Source organism: Hippopotamus amphibius, chromosome 2 (assembly GCF_030028045.1).
Source record: "Hippopotamus amphibius kiboko isolate mHipAmp2 chromosome 2, mHipAmp2.hap2, whole genome shotgun sequence".
NCBI classification, from domain to species: Eukaryota; Metazoa; Chordata; class Mammalia; order Artiodactyla; family Hippopotamidae; genus Hippopotamus; species Hippopotamus amphibius.
Window position 1 is genome coordinate 136,132,238 of NC_080187.1, and position 19,450 is coordinate 136,151,687.

At 37.2% G+C, this 19,450-nt stretch overlaps 1 protein-coding gene across 7 annotated transcripts in view; it reads right to left on the bottom strand.

Annotated features, from left to right (window-relative positions):
• The window catches only part of MCTP2 (multiple C2 and transmembrane domain containing 2), a 235,841-nt gene that overhangs the window by 30,674 nt on the left and 185,717 nt on the right, over positions 1-19,450 (bottom strand). For 5 of the 7 annotated variants that reach the window (XM_057721324.1, XM_057721326.1, XM_057721325.1 and 2 more), the window contains 2 exons: positions 8,703-8,825; positions 5,966-6,007 (listed from right to left, as the gene is read on the bottom strand). The exons of 1 other annotated variant lie outside the window; for it this stretch is intronic. In XM_057721324.1, coding sequence (XP_057577307.1) covers positions 5,966-6,007; positions 8,703-8,825 — 165 coding nt within the window. Of the gene's footprint in view, positions 1-3,212; positions 4,219-5,965; positions 6,008-8,702; positions 8,826-19,450 lie in introns of those variants that run through there. One more of the 7 variants, XM_057721329.1, reaches the window with a different exon arrangement.

Consider the following 19,450-nt stretch of genomic DNA (forward strand, 5'->3'; position numbering starts at 1 on the left):
GTCAAGGAGTGCTTTTGCTTTGGGAAATGAACATGAAACAGACTGGATTTTGAATCAATATCATTTCTAAGCGGTTATAAGATGTTCTAACTATTCGTTCATTACACAGAGCTCTTCCACACTGACTGGCATTTACCAACAGGTTTCTTTCGCCTGCAATAGGATTCTCATCAGGGATCAAATGAGAGGGCTGAAAAAGCAAAAGCAATAAACAACATCATCATGAGGAAGATGCTGATAAAACACATGTGAAAAATTGGGAACAATTTGGAAAAAAAAATTTGGAATTTAGACCCTGGGGAGATTGATTTCCTTAAAAGTTTCTCTTAGTCAATTGAGAGATGCCACACCACTCAAGGCAAACAGGGCTGATGGTTTCCTGTAACTGTCATGACAGTAGGTAAACACACAAGGAGCTACAGTTGCTGATTTAGCTGTGCATGTTCCTCTAGTTTTTCTCTGAGGTGGGGGAGTGGGGAGGGTAGAAGATAAAATATCACCTAAGACTCAGCTCAAACATCACCTTTAGCAGCCCTGATTCGTCCAGGCACCGCTTCTCTAACACACAATGTAGTGTACAAATTTTGATGAAAATAGCAACCATAGATACAAAGAAAACACTCTGTAAATATGTCAGTAATAATGAGGAAAAATGGACCAATAAATTAATAATGTTTCCTTCGTAACAATGTAACATAGTCCAAAATAAACAGGATTTAGATCAGAAGGGCTGGATTTGAGTCTTGCTACTATTTTGGCTGAGCAATCTCCAATGCATTATTTCTCTTAACCTGGATTAGTTTACTCACAGATGGGGAAAATAATATCAAATTTAATGGTTTACTTTGAGTACTGAATGAGCTAAAGCATATAAAAACAGCCTGCAAATTATAAACACTCCACAAATACGAATAATCTTCTAAATCTAATCACTTAAATAATTCTTACTCAAAATGGTCTCATTTTAAATTATTACTTTTGTGTCATTTATTACTTACTTTAAATTACTATTTTTTCCCTTGAGGAAAAAGTGGTGTCCCCACCTTTCCATCAATTATTTTGTAAATTACCTATCAATTACCTTGCAAACTTATTGGATGATTGGGACTTCGGGCAAATCACACTAAACAGAGAGGATTTCATTAGGAAAGACAAGAGGAATGGCTGCTATCCTGAGAAGAATAATGACTTGTGGATAACTGAGATACAATGTCCAGTGTATTCTATATTAGCATAATGTAAAACTTTTAGACAAGGGCGAGATAAATATCCGGACGTAGTATAGTCTATAACATCAGAGCCCCAGTTAGTGCACATTAGCTAATAAGAGGATAGCTAATCCATCTAATTTATAGTCTGATATACCATATTTCACAATATTTGGAGTAACGTACCAAGTATGATCCTTACAGTAGAAATCATAAAGAAAATCCACAAGTACTGGGGCTATTAGTGAGCCTGATAGTTGTAGGCTGAATAATGCTTCAAAATGTTAGATTAATACCATTTCTGGATTATTTCTGAAGGTAATGAAGCCAAACATTTTTAAGAATGGAAGTCTGATTTTTTAAAAGAGATTTGAGCAAGTCAGTGTGTCGGAGAAAAGACTGCAGGAAATAGGGAAGCTGATCCCTTTTCATTCAAAACATGTATAAACTGATAATTAAGAATTGGCTGGAATCCATTTTAATATTAAAGTCTTGGAAGTAAAGATGGTATGGTGCAAATGTTAGCAATTAAATCACTTCATCACTGAAAATAATATTAATTCAAATTAAAAGGAGTTACATCAGAACAACCGTTTACTTTATTCCCCTGAAAATTATCCATAAGTAGGTCTTTTACAACATGCCCTGTATATAGACTGGATATGCCCTGAAAATATGTGTGTGTGTGTATTCAAGTGTTGTTAACCTTTCAAAGATATTACCTGACTTTTTATTTTCTTAAAAGTATCACACCATCTTAAAGTACCATGGCTTACTCAACAGTTGCCAAAAAAAAAAAAAAAAAAAAAAAAAATCACTGATCAAACTAATTTGCTGTGTTTTGGACAGTCTTAAGAATGCACAAAGGAATCATAAACAAAACTACTCCTACTGTTAAACTGTAAGAAGACTTCCTCCAAGAACGACAGTCTTCCCTGGTTGAGATACTATAGATCATCTTCTCTTTCTGGAACAAGAAAAAATAGGGCATGCGGCACGATGGCCCTAAGCAACTCATCCAAAGGACTATGCAGTTTAACTTACAACAAGAACTCCTAAATACATATGCCACGTCCTTCTCTAAGAAGGCTCTGCCTGAGTAGTGATGAGTGGACTAATCAATCTGAAGGATGAAAATCATTTTTAAAACTGAGATTGACAGTTTAAAACATACTTAGATTTTGGGAAGCTGCTGTATAACAAAGGAAGATCAACTCGATGACAGGTGATGCCTTAGAGGGCCAGGACAGGGAGGGTGGGAGGGAGGCGCGGGAGGGAGGGGATACGGGGATATATGTATAAATACAGCTGATTCACTTTGGTGTACCTCAAAAGCTGGTACAGGAGTATAAAGCAATTACATTCCAATAAAGAGCTTAAAAAATATACTTAAATTTTAATGATAATATCCTAATTTGTGAAAAGAGAATAGAGAGATAATATTCATTTGCATCCTTTCATTATAAAATGTTCCACCATCGAGCAACAAAAATGTATCAGATGTTTCTTATTTTCTTGAAGGAAAACATACATATCTGTTTTTCACCCATAATTGACACGAAAGGCTAATCCCTTCCCCCCAACACCTGTAAGACAATTGTGAACTCACTGATAATCTTAAAAGAACAGATGATTCAAGTCCTATTTCTGACAGCTGAGTTAAAAACAAACCAACCCACAATGCAGACATCACGATACAGTTTCTAGATGATAGCAAGAGGCAGGTTTTTTTTTTTTTATTACATGTTCTTATGATTCTTTCTTCCTGATGTTAATGGTAAATGCTGAAATATTCTTTATAAGTGATTGTTGGGCTGGAAAAAAGAAACTTGAAGGCAAGTATTTATACCTTCTGCAATGAAAACAAGACATTATTGCTTTGCTTGACCTTTCCTAAATATGGGATACAGCATTTTACACAATAGTTTCTTGGTTCACGCTTCAATTACTGACCTTTACTGTGTAGAAAATTAATGCAATTTTCATTGTAATCCATCCGTACAAATAAGGTCCGCATAGAAGAATTCCACATAAGGAATCTAATACAAATAGGAAATGTCATCTGATTGCTCTTGGCTGAACTTAGCCATTATCTGTTTGTTCTGAGGTCCCCAGCAAACTGTACTCGTAACAAGCAATTTCTTGTGTGGGGCCATCAGGTACAAGAAAGAAAGATTTCCTCTCTTCAAAGTTTAGTTTGTACCTTTAGTTTCCTAAAAGCCAAAAAAACTAGTTACCTGAAAGTTCTACATTGTAACTGAAAGTCCACAAAAGAAAGGAAGGCAAAATTGTGGAGTCAAATTTGGCTTCTAAAAATACAGGTCATTACCATGGACTTTTAACAATGAGAAGAAGCAAGAGGCTAGAGTGATGTCATTTTACAACCACCCCTGTTCCAGACAATAAAAGGATGACAGACCCCAGGCCGTGTCCTGGTCTGTGCATCGGAGACGGGCAGGATACAGGAATGCGTCCATCTCCCGAGGAAGCTGTGCCAAGGGGCCCCGGTGTGCTTTCATCTTCTACAGTTGTCCGTGATGGTATTTGGTGGGAAGGGGTGCTGGCAATTAAGGAGTGTCACTTTCAAGACGGATCGTTTGGGTAGAAAGGAGTTCCTCTCCTCTTCTGGTTTGGAAGGAGGCGGCTGTGTGTTTATAATTTGTAAACAATTCATCTCTCACTGGGTGTGTTAACAGTTCCCAGAAGCCCGTCTGTCATGTCGGACACACAACAGAAGCCAGAAGGGCAGGGCGCTGTGGGGAAGCCCTTGGAGTCAGCACACTGTGGAGGGGAGTGGCCCAGGGCCTGTGCGCTTAAGGGACCCATGCCAGGCGTGGAGGCTGCTCTCCATGGAGCAGAAATGATGAAGTGTAATAATATATAGGGGGAGGTGGGCCCCCAAAGTCTTCAAGTTGAAAGTCGCTCCAGTTTACGTATCTTAGAGAAGTGAGAGTGCAGAGATGTGGAAAAGGACTGCAAAGTTTGCCAGAGTCCCCTCACAACAGAAGGCCTGGGTTCAAGGCATAAAGAGGCATAAACGAAAGTCAACATTTCATCTCAGACTTATTCCTCTAGAAGTTTCCACAGAAATATGCAATCGAGGAAGCAAAACAAACACGGCCACACGGGGCTATTAAAGGCCTTACAAACATACTGCAATCAAAGTAATTCAAGAATGGAACTGCCCTGGAGGAGACACGGAGAACCCCAGAGCCAACGTCCTCAGTGTGGCACACAGGCTGATGCATCTGTTGCATGGAGGGCCATGCCTGGATGAATGAAAGAGCTCCCAGGCTCATCCATGTAGACGCTGTGGTTCCAACTCTGTTATCCTTTCCCAGAAAGGCTTGAGGCACAGCCCAAATGGCTCCACCTCCACACTCCCAGGCCCCTAGACAGCCCTTGAGGCATCGCAATGAAAGGTTAGACGGTAACAACTACTGCTCTCAACTTTCATGGCCCAATTTGTCACCTGACAGTTCACTAGACACCACGTTTTTCATTCATGACCTTTCTGTTAGATGTCTCCTTTATCAGATGGGACAAAGTCCCACAGTCACAATTGTCTCTCAAGGGTGGATGACATCCTCTTCCACGGGTGGCTCGTTTACAAAGACTTGGTCAAAGAGAAAGAAATCTTCACTTTCAAACTCTGATTAATAAAATTGATATGATGCCTAATGTGTGTTTAAAATAATTTCATTAATACCTGTGTTTCCTTTGGTGAAATGTCCCCTTACGCACGTTAGCTTAACTATGACTATTTTTAAGGTTCAAGGAGTTATATCACTCGGAAGCCACTCAAGTCAATTCATCAACAAGAAAGTTACATTGTGGGACCTTCATACTCAAAAGGGTCAATTCTCTTTTAAAAAATTATACTTTATTATTTTGCTATTAATGATCATTTTAGCACAACAAATAAGATTTACTCTGTAATCTGTCCAACTTCCTTCAAATGCGCAAACCATCTGGCTTGCTCAATTAATTTTAAGGCTGTCTGTGTCATGGAGTTAGTATTTTTGATTTTGTTTCTATTTTCTGCACATTTTATATTGGATACTTAACTCTTAAGTTTCCCCCTTTTCACCCCTTTCCTCTCCTGTTAGCCTTCTACACACTATCACCCCAGGCCCGTAGACCCACAGGTTCTAGGGGACTGGGCGGCCGTGAAGCTAGTAGCATCTCATTTGGCATTTCACTTTTTTTTCTATTTTATTCCAGAAGGTTTGTCTGAAAGCGTAATGACAACAAAAGCAGCAGATTTGAGAGATTCTCCCAGGAGGAGAGAAAGGACAGATGTACACAGACGCAGAGTTGAAAACGTTGCCAGCAACAGCTGGGCAAGTGACAGGTTCTGAAGCAGGTGACCACCCCGCAGAGTGCAGACATGAGCCTAAAGGAACAGCAACTGCACTTGATTTACTTTTGACTTCCTGGGCTACCTTTCATCTACCTTTCATCCACCAAGGGGAAGGCTAATCTTTGCCTCAAATGACAGGCCTCCTAGAGGGATGCTTCTATAACATTTCAGTTATTTGTTACATTTCGCTCCTTTACATCCTCATTTAAAAAATCTTGAAAAGGGATACCCTTTATACATTACAAGAAGATCACTATACTGGTCGCCCTAAAGTAGTAAAACAAAACAAAACAAAAACAAAAACAAACAAAAAGAAGTTTGATTCAACCAGCTAGAACACTTTCTGCTGAAAGCGTTCATGCTCCCCTTTGTGTCCTTTCTCGAGCACACCCACCTTGTCATCTTCATCCTCCTCCTCATCTATGTCCGTGCTCTCCTGCAAGGAAAACCCACAATTTGTGAATACACTGTCAACCGAAACTACCCACAATTTGTGAATAAACTGTCAACCGAAACTACCAACTACAAATAAAAGGCATACCCATGCTAAAGTTTTCCTACATCACTGAAACAAGTCTTTTTAAAATACACTGTAACCTCTTTAAAAAGGACACTTTTAACGTTAAGGGAGGCTGTGGCAAGGTTGTAAGCAACATGCATAAGCTACGTAAAACTGTTAACTATAAATAAAGCTATTAGGCAAGTGCCCTTTGAAGGCAGCCAGCTTTAAAAATGCATTGCTGAGTTGTACTTTCTGTAAACAGTTTTGTTCTTATTCTGACAAATGAAGCAGCTGTTGTGTTAAGGCTGAGAACACCATACTCTGTTTGTGCCGGGCTCATTGTAATGACTGCACTTTTCCTCTGGGGCCATTACCGAAACATTAGACAGTCGAAAATGCATTAGTCTGAATGTAATCAATCTCAAGAATCAGTTACAGGTTTCTCTATGGCCTTCTTGTCTTCCTTGGGCTTCAGGGCTGGTGCGGGGCAGGTGAGGGAAGGAAACTCAAGGCTCAGACCTGAACTAAAGGAGGGCCCGCCTTTAGTTCAGGGGACCCAGCACCAGCTGTGCTGCACACAGGCTTGTTCAGATTCATTTAGAAATCTTGGCTAGTTCACAGGTACGTTTGAATCCTACCACTGCTACATGTAAAAGTTAGCATGTATTGGTACACAATCCAATGATTTGGTAGCTCCGAAAGAACGCGGGGTATAGAAAACCAGAGTCTCTTTTCAGCTTGGACACTTACCTTTCTGCTTAACCTTGCAAAGGTCAGGCATGCTAATTAGATGCCATTGTTCCAATAGAAAAACACATGGTCAGTATGATGCTTGTATAAGGGAGTAACTCTCAAGTATCCAGAGAGTACTCTGCTATCCTCCATAAACCACTGAGCAATTTCTTCAGGGCTGGTACTGGATTACCTCCCAGCATCCCTAGGAGCTCCACCTAGCAGTCTGTGGGACACTTCCTGATGCTGGAGAATTAACCTATTCAATGTTGGCAACAAGCATGTTTCATGAACACAAATGCATGAACGTGCATGCAATGAAAACATGTTACGGGAGGAAAAAACACTGTAATTATTAGTCTTCATCTTGAGACAGAGTCTTCAGCTGGAGACATTGTTCCAGCACTGTTCTGCTGTGTGACTTGAGCAAATCACTTTGCCACTCTGAATCTTAGTTTCATCAAGCAAGAAACAAAAACAGTAGCTCTTGACTCCTTAATGTTACCAAGATTAAATTAGGCAATGAATTAGAAAATGTTTAGTAAATTAAAAACACTTCACACACACACACATTTATAGGCATATACACACAAGTACACGTATGTACCCATATTTACATACACACACACATATATAACATGCTATAAACATATACATCTATATATAGCTGGAAAAATGAAATCTGATTACAATTGTAAAAATGTTCGTTGACACAGCACTTTTACAACAGCTGTTTCTCTGTAAAACTTTCCCTCATCTGTACCTCTGTGAAACTTAGTACCTTACATACATTTGTACTTTAAAGCTATTTATTTGTTAGTTAGTTCTAGCATCTTCAGACTCCTCATTATTGATATACGCACTTGCTTACTGCACTACACAATCAAAAACCAAACAGAACAGAAATCTGAATTTGTCTGAGGTTTTACTCCCTGCCATGACACGCACATCCTTCCATCCCAAATGAAACCAGAAACACTCCTTAAATATCCATTATTTCAGAGACAATTTTTTTTAATAATCAAAACATTATAAGGAAGAATAGGTGAAGATGGTCAGCTTTTGAATCTTAGAAAACCCAATGCGGAGGTGAATCTTCTGAAGGATGTTATCAAGTCTCAAGACCTTCAGTTTTTATTTTAAGAACTTGGTTCTTGAATCTGAAATGCCAAGATTATATCATAAAGCAAATCTAAAATACAAGTTCCCTCTAACCCAGAGCAGACAAAGAGTCTACAGGCTGGGATAAGAGGGGTGGGGGAGGGAGAGTTCAAGAAGAAGTAAGAAAAGTAAAGGCTGGGGAATGTCTTTGAGAAGAGGCCTTGCCTGTGCTTCCTTGAATACCATGGTGAGTTTGAGAACTGCAACAAAAACTTGGGCACTCAAGAATACAGGGGCCCACGCCCACCCAGTCTCTGATGTCCCTGGGAATTGGCAAGCTTCAGAGCATCCCCTGAGGTTTCAGCCTAGAGGAGAACACTGCACAGGATAACAATATGGAGAGGCCTGAGGCAGCCTCCCAGTTGCGTGTGCCCTGAAGGGGTTCAAGGAGCCACCAAAGGCTTTTTTCCAGTGATTGAGAATCTTATTCCCAGGAACCTTACGGAGAGCCAGATGGGCACCCAGACGTGTGCTGCCTGCATGGAAATGCTGACCAAGAACCAGATGTCTCACTCATGCTAAGAAGGCAGGCCAAGACTCAGGAACACAAGATGCTCTAGAAGGAAGACTCCAGATTACACGTGATAAATACCTTCCCTGTAACATGAATGCATGGGCAGTGTTGCTCCTCAAATCTCAAATGCAGTTGACTCGGGTCATGATTTGGTGGTGGTGGTTTATTGTTAACACATTTTCTCTCTAGTCAGATGTCAGAACTATTGGAATCCTTGCTCACCTGGCTGTCCTGGATGCTGCCAACCTTCCCTCTCATGGGTCCGATGAAATTGTAGACAAAGAGGAGCAATAATGCCAGCGGGATCATGTATAGTTCAAAATTCCAGACAGTGATTAAAAACACCTGATTGGAAAACAAAGACTGCTTGAAAAAACAGTACGGGAGCAATCTTCAATTCCTACTCATTGACTTACGGTGATCAAACCCAGGACTCTCGCATAGTTCCAAACAGGTTAAAACACACACACACACACACACACACACACACACACACACACACACACACGATGATTAACACAGTTTTAGAACTGGTAATAGAATAAAGAAGACAGAGAAATGAAGTGGCCCGTCACACTCTGGAATAGAGTTCCCATATTTGGAAACCTCATTACCCCATCAACCTTATTCAGTTTTTTGCTGTTGGATTCAATGTACCAGAATTTAGGTAAAGAAGTATGGAAAATCCAGAGGTCACGAAAAGGCCAGCCACAGGCCAAATTTTGCCAAGAGTGAGGTTTATCTGAACGAGAGAGAATGATTACTTTTCAAACAGGCTGCCAACGTTGAAAAATTCAAATATTTTGGATAAAAATTTCAGTTTTCCAAAGTCTTTAAAAAGTTTTTCTTAATTTTATTGAAGTATAGTTGATTTACAATGTTGTATTAATTTCTTTTGTACAGCAAAAGGACTCATATTCTTTTTCATATTCTTTTCCAGTATAGTTTGTGACAGAATATTGAATATAGCTCCCTGTGCTATACAGTATGACCGTGTTGTTTACCGATAAAAACCTTAAAATCTTCCAATTTTGAGGCTAGATGGCCACAAGAAAATGATGATCAGTGTGAATCTTTGACACTTGAGGAGACCTAAGGTTTATATTAGAAATAACACAAACAGTATCAAAATGTTGAGATCATTCAGGAATTTTTTTATTCAATACTATGTTTTATAGATCTATTGATGGTGTATGTATAAATCAAGCATATTAATTTTACCTGATCTATGGTACCTCATTCCAATGAATGTTCTGCAAGTTTTACATTATACTCTCTAATCAATGAAAACTTAGGTTGAAACAGTGGTTTTCTTTTTCAATATAGTCAAACATATTAATCTTCCACTTTAGGATTTTTTGCCTTGTTCGATATTCTATTTAAGAAATCATATGCTACCCTGAGGTGATAAAGCAATTTCCTTGTGTTTTCTTCCAAAAGATAATTGTGTGCGTGCGTGTGTGTAAAACGTTTTTGGTTGGTAGTTGGAAACAAGCATCCGATTTGAACTTCATCCTCACAGATAGCCAACTTTTATTTTTATTTTTTAACTGAAGCATAGTTGATTTACAATGTTGTGTTAGCTTCAGGTGTACAGCCAAGTGATTCAGTTATACATTAATCTATCTATCTTTTTTTTCATATTATTTTCCCTTACAGGTTATAGTATCATGAAATATTGAGTACAGTCAACTTTTAGAAGTAGATTACCACAGAGATCCGTACTTTGCTCACAGATCTACATTCCCACTCCTGTCACACATCAGCTTCCCACATGACTGTGTGAGTTGTTTACAGACCCTCTCATCCCTTGCATTGAATTATATCACTGTTCGTTCACCAAGACCACACTTTTAAACAGCAGTTTATTAACCAGATGATACCTACGTGGGCAAGTCCCTATTACTTCACTTCCAAAATTATCCTGGATCCTTGTTTGCCCTTTATCCTTCTACATGTATTTAAAAATCAATTTGCAACATTCTATAAAATTCTTGGTGAAATTTTTATTGAGATAGCCTTTAATGTAAATATCAATTCAGACAGAAATGACATCCTGATATTGACCTTCTGAATTATAAAGACTATTTCTCCCTATACTCAGGACTTCTTTTATGTATCTCAAAGTATCTTTTTTACTTTCACCATAATGATTTTCCATACGTTTTATTATTTTTTGTAAGTAACCTCAGAGTTTTGATACTATTACAAATGGGGCCATTTTCAAATTTATATACTTTAGTTGGCACTGATTTATATGTTGCTCCCATTATTTCTGAGCCCTCATTATTTGTAGGAGATTGCAATAATATCGTTTTGGAGATCTGGTGTGGAAAAATCATATAAACTGCAAATCACGACATTTTTCTTTAGCCTTCTGATCTATATGTTATGTTTTGTTTTAGTGTTAAAACTCTAGACTTTTTTTTAATAAGTATAGAATTTTTGAAATACTTTTCGACTCATTGCAAATTATTATACTGCTGTCATCTCCCAGTCTATTAATTTGGGGTGCTTTATCAACTTTCTCTCATTATTTCATAATATATATTGTTCTGTAACTTTCTAGCTTTTTAAAGGTTCCGTTTTTTTTTTTTTTTGTCTTGTTTTGTTTTATTATAGACAACAAAGAGAAAAGTAGAGAAAATGGTACAGCAACTTTTCTACTATGTAAAACTAGTGATTTGCTTCACTGTTTCCTATTTCCCTTTCCTTATTCTTAAAGCTCTTTTAGGATTAGAGGTTTTAACAGTGTCCTAACGGGTTACTCTGTTTCTTAATGTCTATTTACTGGATAAGTGGGGTTTTACTGTTCTTTTAAATCACTAAAAATATAATTTCAAGTAAAAAGAGGCCAACCTAAAACTATTGAGAAAAAATAGGAAACAACATATTTTTGATTTATTTTCTTCATCAACAACTACTTATAAAATGTCTTCAACAAAATTACTTGTATATCAACCCATACTAGAGGGACAGCTGCGTTAGACAAACACTTCATTTGCCAGAATACTTGCCTCCACCAGGTACAGGTAAGTAAGCCCAGAAAGTGTTTTCCAAAAAAAAAAAAGAGCCACATTTAACTATCCATTCAAAGGGCTTGAAACTCTTTTAGAGTGAAACACTAGTATCTTTAGAAACATTTCTAAAATCAATGTTTAATTCCTACTTCTGTAATGAAGGACTGATTTCCTAACAACATCTTCTAGCAAAAACAACTAGAAACCCTTGGGAGGGGAGGGGAGACCAATTATCTGACAGTCTGATACAGAGTTATTAAATTTTGCAGGTAAGTTGAAACCTTGCAAAAAGAACTCATATCTGCAAGGGGTCACTTCAAAGTTTTTTGCATCTTTGACTCAAGAGCAGCAGCAGACAAAGAGATGGTACTAGTTGGTTAAAACGCAATAGAAAAATTTGCCATCTTTCTGAATGAAGGATACAACCAAAGGGGTCAGTGACAATCAGGGCCACCAGAGAATGTACAAGTACACTGCGAGGAGACAGTAAGCAAAGGAAAATCCCAAATTCTGTATGTGAACTCTGCTACAGTCTCTTTCACACATGTGGGGCAGACTCAAAGCAATTTGAATTGGGATCAAAGCTGCTACCCATAGCAGGTATGACCAAATGTGCAGCTTGAGTCTAAATGCCTTCTTAAAAAATAAAATCAACCTTACTTGAAAGAATGCAGGATAATTTTGTCTATCTATCACATAACCTGATAATCTCTAAGATACAATTCAAAATCACTTGACATACAAAGAGTCAGGAAAATGTCATCCATTTTCAAGGAAGAGGCAAACAACAGATGTCAACTTCAAGGTAAATTATATGTTAAAATTATCAGGTAAGAACTTTAGACCACCTATTAAAGATATGCACAATGAGGTGAAGGAAAATGAATTTATAAAAAGTTAGTAAATATAAGCAAAAAATAATAAAAGGGAAAATTGTCCAACTAAAACATACAATATCTGAAATTAAAAAAAAAATCAGTGGATATGTTCAGGACAAAATTAAAAAGAAAAAGTTAGGGAACACGAAGATATATCAAAACAAATCACCTTATCTGAAAAAGAGAAAAGAGTTTGGGAAAAAATGGACTATCTGTGGCTCACAGGATAATTTCAAAATACACAGGTATTTAGAATCTCAGAAAAAGAGAGACGTTACAAAAAATATGTAAATAACTAATGGCTGAACACTTCCTAGAGAACCCCAAGCAGAATAAATTTAAAGAAAACCAGGCTTAGGTATATATATCATAGTCATGTTCTGAAAAAGAAAAATATTAAGGAAACTTTAAAACAACTTAAGAAACACGACATTGGTTGGGGTGGGATGAACTGGGAGACTGGGATTGTCATATATACTTTACTAATAAGGAAAAATATATCAAATTATACACTTTAAATATATGCAGTTTATTGTATGTCAATGATATCTCAATAGAAGTTCTTAAAAAAAGAAGAAATATGACATTATGTACATGAGCTTAACTGCTTGAATGGCCATGGATTTCTCATCAGAAACCAAGAAGGCAAGACAGTACAATAACAATTTTAAAGTGTTAGGTGAAAGCAAAAACAAAAACAAAAACTGTCAACCCAGAATTCTATATCCAGTGAAAACATCTTTCAAGAATGAAGAAGAAATAAAGATTTAGATAAGTGAAAATTAAAATAATTTTTCACCAGCATAGCTTCACAATAATAAAAGCCACAGGAGCTCTTCAGAATAAGGGAAAATGAAACCAAATGGAACTCAAACTTCAGGAAGAAATGAAGAACATCAGAAATGGTAGCTACATAGGTAAATATAAAAGACTTTTTTCTTTTATTTCCTTTAGAATCCATATAACTGTTTAAAGCTATGCTTATAGCACTATCTTGGTGGGATTATAATTAACATGTAATACACATGAAAACTAAAATAGAGAGGAGGATAGGGATAGGTGGACTTAAATGAGTTGCAGTATTTCTATATTTCAGGTGAAGCAATACAACATTAATCCCAAATTAATTGTTAAAAGTTAAGGGGAGGGGCTTCCCTGGTGGCTCAGTGGTTAAGAATCCGCCTGCCAATGCAGGGGACACGGGTTTGAGCCCTGGTCCGGGAAGATCCCACATGCTGTGCAGCAACTAAGCCCGTGTGCCACAACTACTGAGCCCACGTGCTGCAACTACTGAAGCCCACACGCCTAGAGCCCATGCTCTGCAACAAGAGAAGCCACAGCAATGAGAAGCCTGCGCACCGCCACAAAGAGTAAGCCCCCGCTCGCCGCAACTAGAGAAAGCCTGCACGCAGCAACAAAGACCCAACGCAGCCAATAAATAAAAAAAAATTTTTATTTAAATAAAAAAAAGTTAAGGGGAGATTACACACACACATACAAACACACGAATAATACTTGCACACATGTGTATTAATCCCCAAAACAATCACTAAAGAACAAGCAGGGAAGAATAGATAAAAAGTCAACAGATGAGTTAAAATGGAATTCTAAAGGGTAAGAAAAGCAAAATAGCAATAAGAAACATAGTAGGCAAATACGAAAATAATAAAATGATAACCTATATTCAACATATCGATAATTACATCGCATGTTAATGGAATAAACACTGCAGGCATAAAAGGTAGAGATGAGAATAAAATGAATAATTCTATGGCAAAAACTCTGACCACTTAAAAAAAAGGAAAAATTTATTGAAAAATACGACTTAACAAAAATTGAACATATGTGCCCCCCAAGATAAATTCAGGTACAAATGCTTTCACTGTTGAATTCTATCAGACATTCAAAGAAGAACATGATATTGGAAGGAACACTTCACAATTAATTTTATGAAGCCAGTATTACCCTGTTAACAAACTCTGAGAAAGCCGTTATGACAAAATAAATTACAGGCAAATATTCAACAGGAACAAAGATGCAAAATTCCTTAAAAAAATAATAGCAAACCAAATCAGGGAATATATGAAATATATATACTATAGTGTGACCAAGTAGAATATGTCCCAAGAATGTAAGATTAGCTTCACATTATAAAACAATGTAATTCACCACATTGACAGAAAGGAGAAAAAACACTTATTTCAACAGATGAGGAAAAAATATTGACAGAATTCAACACTATTAACAAACAATGAATAGAAGGAATTTCCTCAATCTGATAAAGGACACTTACAAAAATCCTACAGTTATCATATTTGACCATATTTGGCAATAGTTTGTTGTACGTATATTATGCTTTGAGAAGCTGATTTTTAAAAAAATCAATACATGGTAAGAAGGAAACTATTTAGGCATGCAACCACATGAATAAATCTCAAAAAAACACTGAGTGAAAGAAGTCTCATACAAAAAAGAGCACATACTGCATGATTCCATTTAGGTGAAGTTCTAGAACAGACAAAATGATTCTGTGATGTAGAAGACTGCATGATTTCCTTCTAAAATTGGAAACAAGGCAGGGATGTCTGCTGTCACTACTCCTATTCAGTACTGGACTGAATGTTCTAGCCATTGCAATGAAGGAAAATAAATAAAACAAAAGGCGTAAGTATCAGAAAGGAGAAAAGCAAAAACTGTCTCTTTTTACTGATGACCTGACATAGAAAATCTTAAGGAATCTACAAAGCAAATCCTAGATACAACAATTCAATCCAGCAGTCACAGGGTATAAAGTTACTTTTTAAAAATCAATTTTGGGGCTTCCTAGGTGGCGCAGTGGTTGAGAATCCGCCTGCCAATGCAGGGGATACGGGTTCGATCCCTGCTCCAGGAAGATCCCACATGCCGCGGAGCAGCTAAGCCCGTGAGCCACAACTATTGAGCCCATGTGCTGCAGCTACTGAAGCCCATGTGCCTAGAGCCTGTGCTCGGCAACAAGAGAAGCCACGGCAATTAGGAGCCTGCGCACCACAACGAAGAGTAGCCTCCACTCACTGCAACTAAAAAGAAAGCCCGCGCAGAGCAACAAAGACCCAACACAGCCAATAAAATAAATAAATAAATTAATTAATTTAAAAAAAATCAATTCTGGGACGTCCTAGGTGGTGCAGTGGTTAAGAATCCGCCTGCCAATGCAGGGAACACAGGTTCGAGCCATGCTATGGGAAGATTCCACATAACCATGGAGCAACTCAGCCCACACGCCACAACTATTGAGCCTGTGCTCTGCAACAAGAGAAGCCACTACAGTGAGAAGCCCAAGCACCACAATGAAAAGTAGCCCCCGCCCGCAGCAACTAGAGAAAACCCGTGTGCAGCAACGAAGACTCAATGCAGCCAATAAATAAATAAAATAAATAAATATATATATAAAAGAGATTATTAAAAGAAATCAATTCTGTTTTTAATACTAGCAGCAAAAATCTGGAAAATAGAATTTAAGATTTCCATAAAATATATGGTAATAAAATTCACAAAATGTAAGATCTCGTCATTGGAAATTATAAAATATTAGTGAGGAACATTACAGAATATGTAAAGAAGTGGAGAGAAATGCCACGAGTTCCTGGATTATAAGACTCAAAACTGTTAAAACAGTAGTTCCTCACAAACTGATTCAGAGATGCAAGCCATCCCAATTTTATAGAAATTGATGACTGCTTCTGAATATATTGAAATCTAAATGGTATAGCATAATCATAAGCAATTTTAAAAAGTAAAGCTTATACTATACCTAATACAGTTTATTATAAAGCTATAGTAATGGAACAGAAAATAGAATCCACATATATGTAATTAATTCATCTTTAAGAACATTGCCAAGGTAATTCAAAGGGAGAAATGAGAGCCTTTTCGACAAATCGTCCTGGAACAATTGGATATATGTGTGGGGAAAAAAAGGAACACTAACCCTTACCACTTACCATATATAGAAATTAACTCTAAATAAATCATACTATCTAAAAGTAAATGCTAGAATTTCAAAACTTCTAGAATAAACATGAGAAAAACTTTGGCATAGAGGAGGGCAGGCCAAAGAGTTCTTAGGACACAGAAAGCACAACAAAGAAATGTAAATAAAAGAAAAAAGAAACTTTATTGAAATTATTCTTCCTTTGCTCTTTGGAAGACAGTTAAGAAACGAAAAAAAAAAGTCACAAAATGGGCGAAAATATTTTCTATACGTATATTGAAAGAAAAAATATATTTGGAATATACAAAGAATTCTTACAACTTAGTAAGAAGACAACTCAATAAAAATTGGCAAAATATTTGACGAGATTCTTCACACACACAAATCTATATGAATATCTAAAAGCACATGGAAAGATATCCGACTTGATTATCCATCAGGAAAATGCAAATAACCCCTATGAAATAGCACATATTAGAAAGGCTAAAATTAAAAAAAAAAAACCACAAAACTGACAAGATAAACTGTTGACAGTGTGGAACATTACTGGAGGTCTTATGCACTCTGGTAGGAATACAAAATAACTGATTTGGGAAACCACATGGCTGTTCTTCAAAAAGTTGTGCATACACCTCTGTAATTCAAGCCTTCTCACTCTTAGATATGTAACATACAACCCACAAAGACTTGTGCACAAATGTTCAGAACATAGTAGCTTTATTCCAAACAAGGACAAAACTGGCAATAATCCAAATGTCCACCAAGTGAATATAATATATCCATTCAAGGGAACAACTACTCAGAATCAAAACAGAACCACCTATAAAATGTCAGAATCAGTGAAGCTTGATTTCTCTGACACCAAGGAAGCTTCTCACCCCACCACGCAGGTTTTCCTATGTTCCATGATGCAGATGCAACGGTGAACACATCTGTACCTTCCCCCAAAACGGAACTATAAGAAATTATTTCAAATCTTCAGCTACAAATATTTCTTTACTTTCTACCCCAAAATGTGTTTGCCATAATTTTTATAAAATTAGATATGAAGAATGTAATCATGTCAAATCTCAGATGAGGAAAAATGATTCATAAAGGCACTTTGCGTTTTCCTGGGGGGAATCCTAAAAACAGAAATACTATCTTAGAGAGTCAGTGGTTCCAAGGTAGCTGTGATCAAGGAACTTAGCATTCCCATCAACGAACATTTCTCTTGAACAAATCCTCTAGATATTGTTTAGGTAGGGCTGAGAAGGATATTAGCTTTTGTCACAAAGAGTTTTAAAGAACAAATCAGGCTACATTTTTCTCAGGTTTCATTATGAAGTGGTCTATAAAACTGACCAACCAACCAACCAATTATTAAATATCTCCTACACATCCAAGAGGATGCCTCACTATAAGGTAGTTAACTTGGGATATCAAATACAATACCACGGCTATTTTCGCAAATACTTTAGGATCTACTCATTTAAAATTATTTTCAAGTTTTGTCCTTCTGTCCCTTGAGAGTAGGTTTAAGACTAGGAAATAGCTCGATTAAATGAAGTCCAGTCTCTGAATAACTCAAAACCACTGCATTTGTTAAAACAAATGAAACAAACATACAAAGTGTGAGTATATAGTGTTCACCATTTGTGACCTATACATTGTTCATAATGTTTAACAGAAATTCAATAATGGAATCAAGATCCTCATTGGAAAAAAAGTATATACATATATTATGTTACGGGTGCTCATCCAAAATCCTGGATTATTTTATGTTTTTCTCATAAATTACTAAGCATACCACAAAGATTTGGGGAGACACTCAATATGATCATTATTCAGAGTATAACTTGGACCCAACATTGGTCAGATTAACTAGGTGATGTCAAACTGCCTGTCTACTTTGTAGTAGAATGACATAAGATAACTTAAGATAGCATATAAACATTAAGCACGTAATAACAAAAAATGTTCACTTGCGGTAAAAAAAAAAAAATCTTTGAGAAACTTCTATATCCAGTTTCAGCTAATGGAAAATCTACTTTTTAAGTTACCCATTCCTACATTCCCAACTAAACACTGAATTTTAAGGAATAAAATAAATAGGTCAAGATTCATTTCATAAAGTCAATTAAGGCTTAAGATAAAATTATTATAAAAGCAGAACTGATTTTAGAAGAAAAACAGACGAAAATTAACCAAATATCCACCTTCCTTACCAGACCTCTGGGTTAAAATTGTACGGAAAAACAGCATAAAGGAAGGGTCAGCTGATTTAGTTTGGTTAAGGCACTGCTGCTTTAAAGCCCAATGACTTCGAATGAATATTCAGGGATTTGGAAGATGTTTCATTTGACAAATATGAAGAGGGGCCTAACTTTCTGTGAAAACCACTGGTGTGGCCCCTGTGACAAAGAAAATGAGAAAGAGAAGCACACACACACCTTTCAGAATACTGTGAAAAGCAGTTCTTTTGTTACAATAAAGATTAAATCTAGACATTTGAAAACAGTGTCTCTTAAATAATCAGTTTCTATGAACAACCATTCTGTAGATGCCAGGCACAGTTTGGGGGAAGATTCACACACACATATTATTTTAGAATAAAGGTACTGAGTAAAGGTGAAACAAGCGATGCTACTTCCGATCCAAAAAACTCAAGGGTTAAACAAAGAGAAAACACTTTGTTTTTAATTTGACCACATACAAGTTCATTTCTATGACAACAAATCAGTAAGCGGTCCCTTCTCAAGAAAGTATACCTGGATTGGGGCTTCCTAGGTGGCACAGTGGTTGAGAATCCGCCTGCCAATGCAGGGGACACAGGTTTGATCCCTGCTCCAGGAAAATCCCACATGCCGAGGAGCAACTAAGCCCATGCCCCACAACCATTGAGCCTGCGCTCTACAGCCTGTGAGCCACAACTATTGAGCCCATGTACTGCAACTAATGAAGCCCACACACCTAGAGCCTGTGCTTCACAACAGGAGAAGCCATGGCAATGAGGAGTCCGCACACCACAACGAAGAGTAGCCCCCGCTCACCGCAACTAGAGAAAACCCGTGTGCGGCAACGAAGACCCAACACAGCCAATAAATAAATAAATTTATT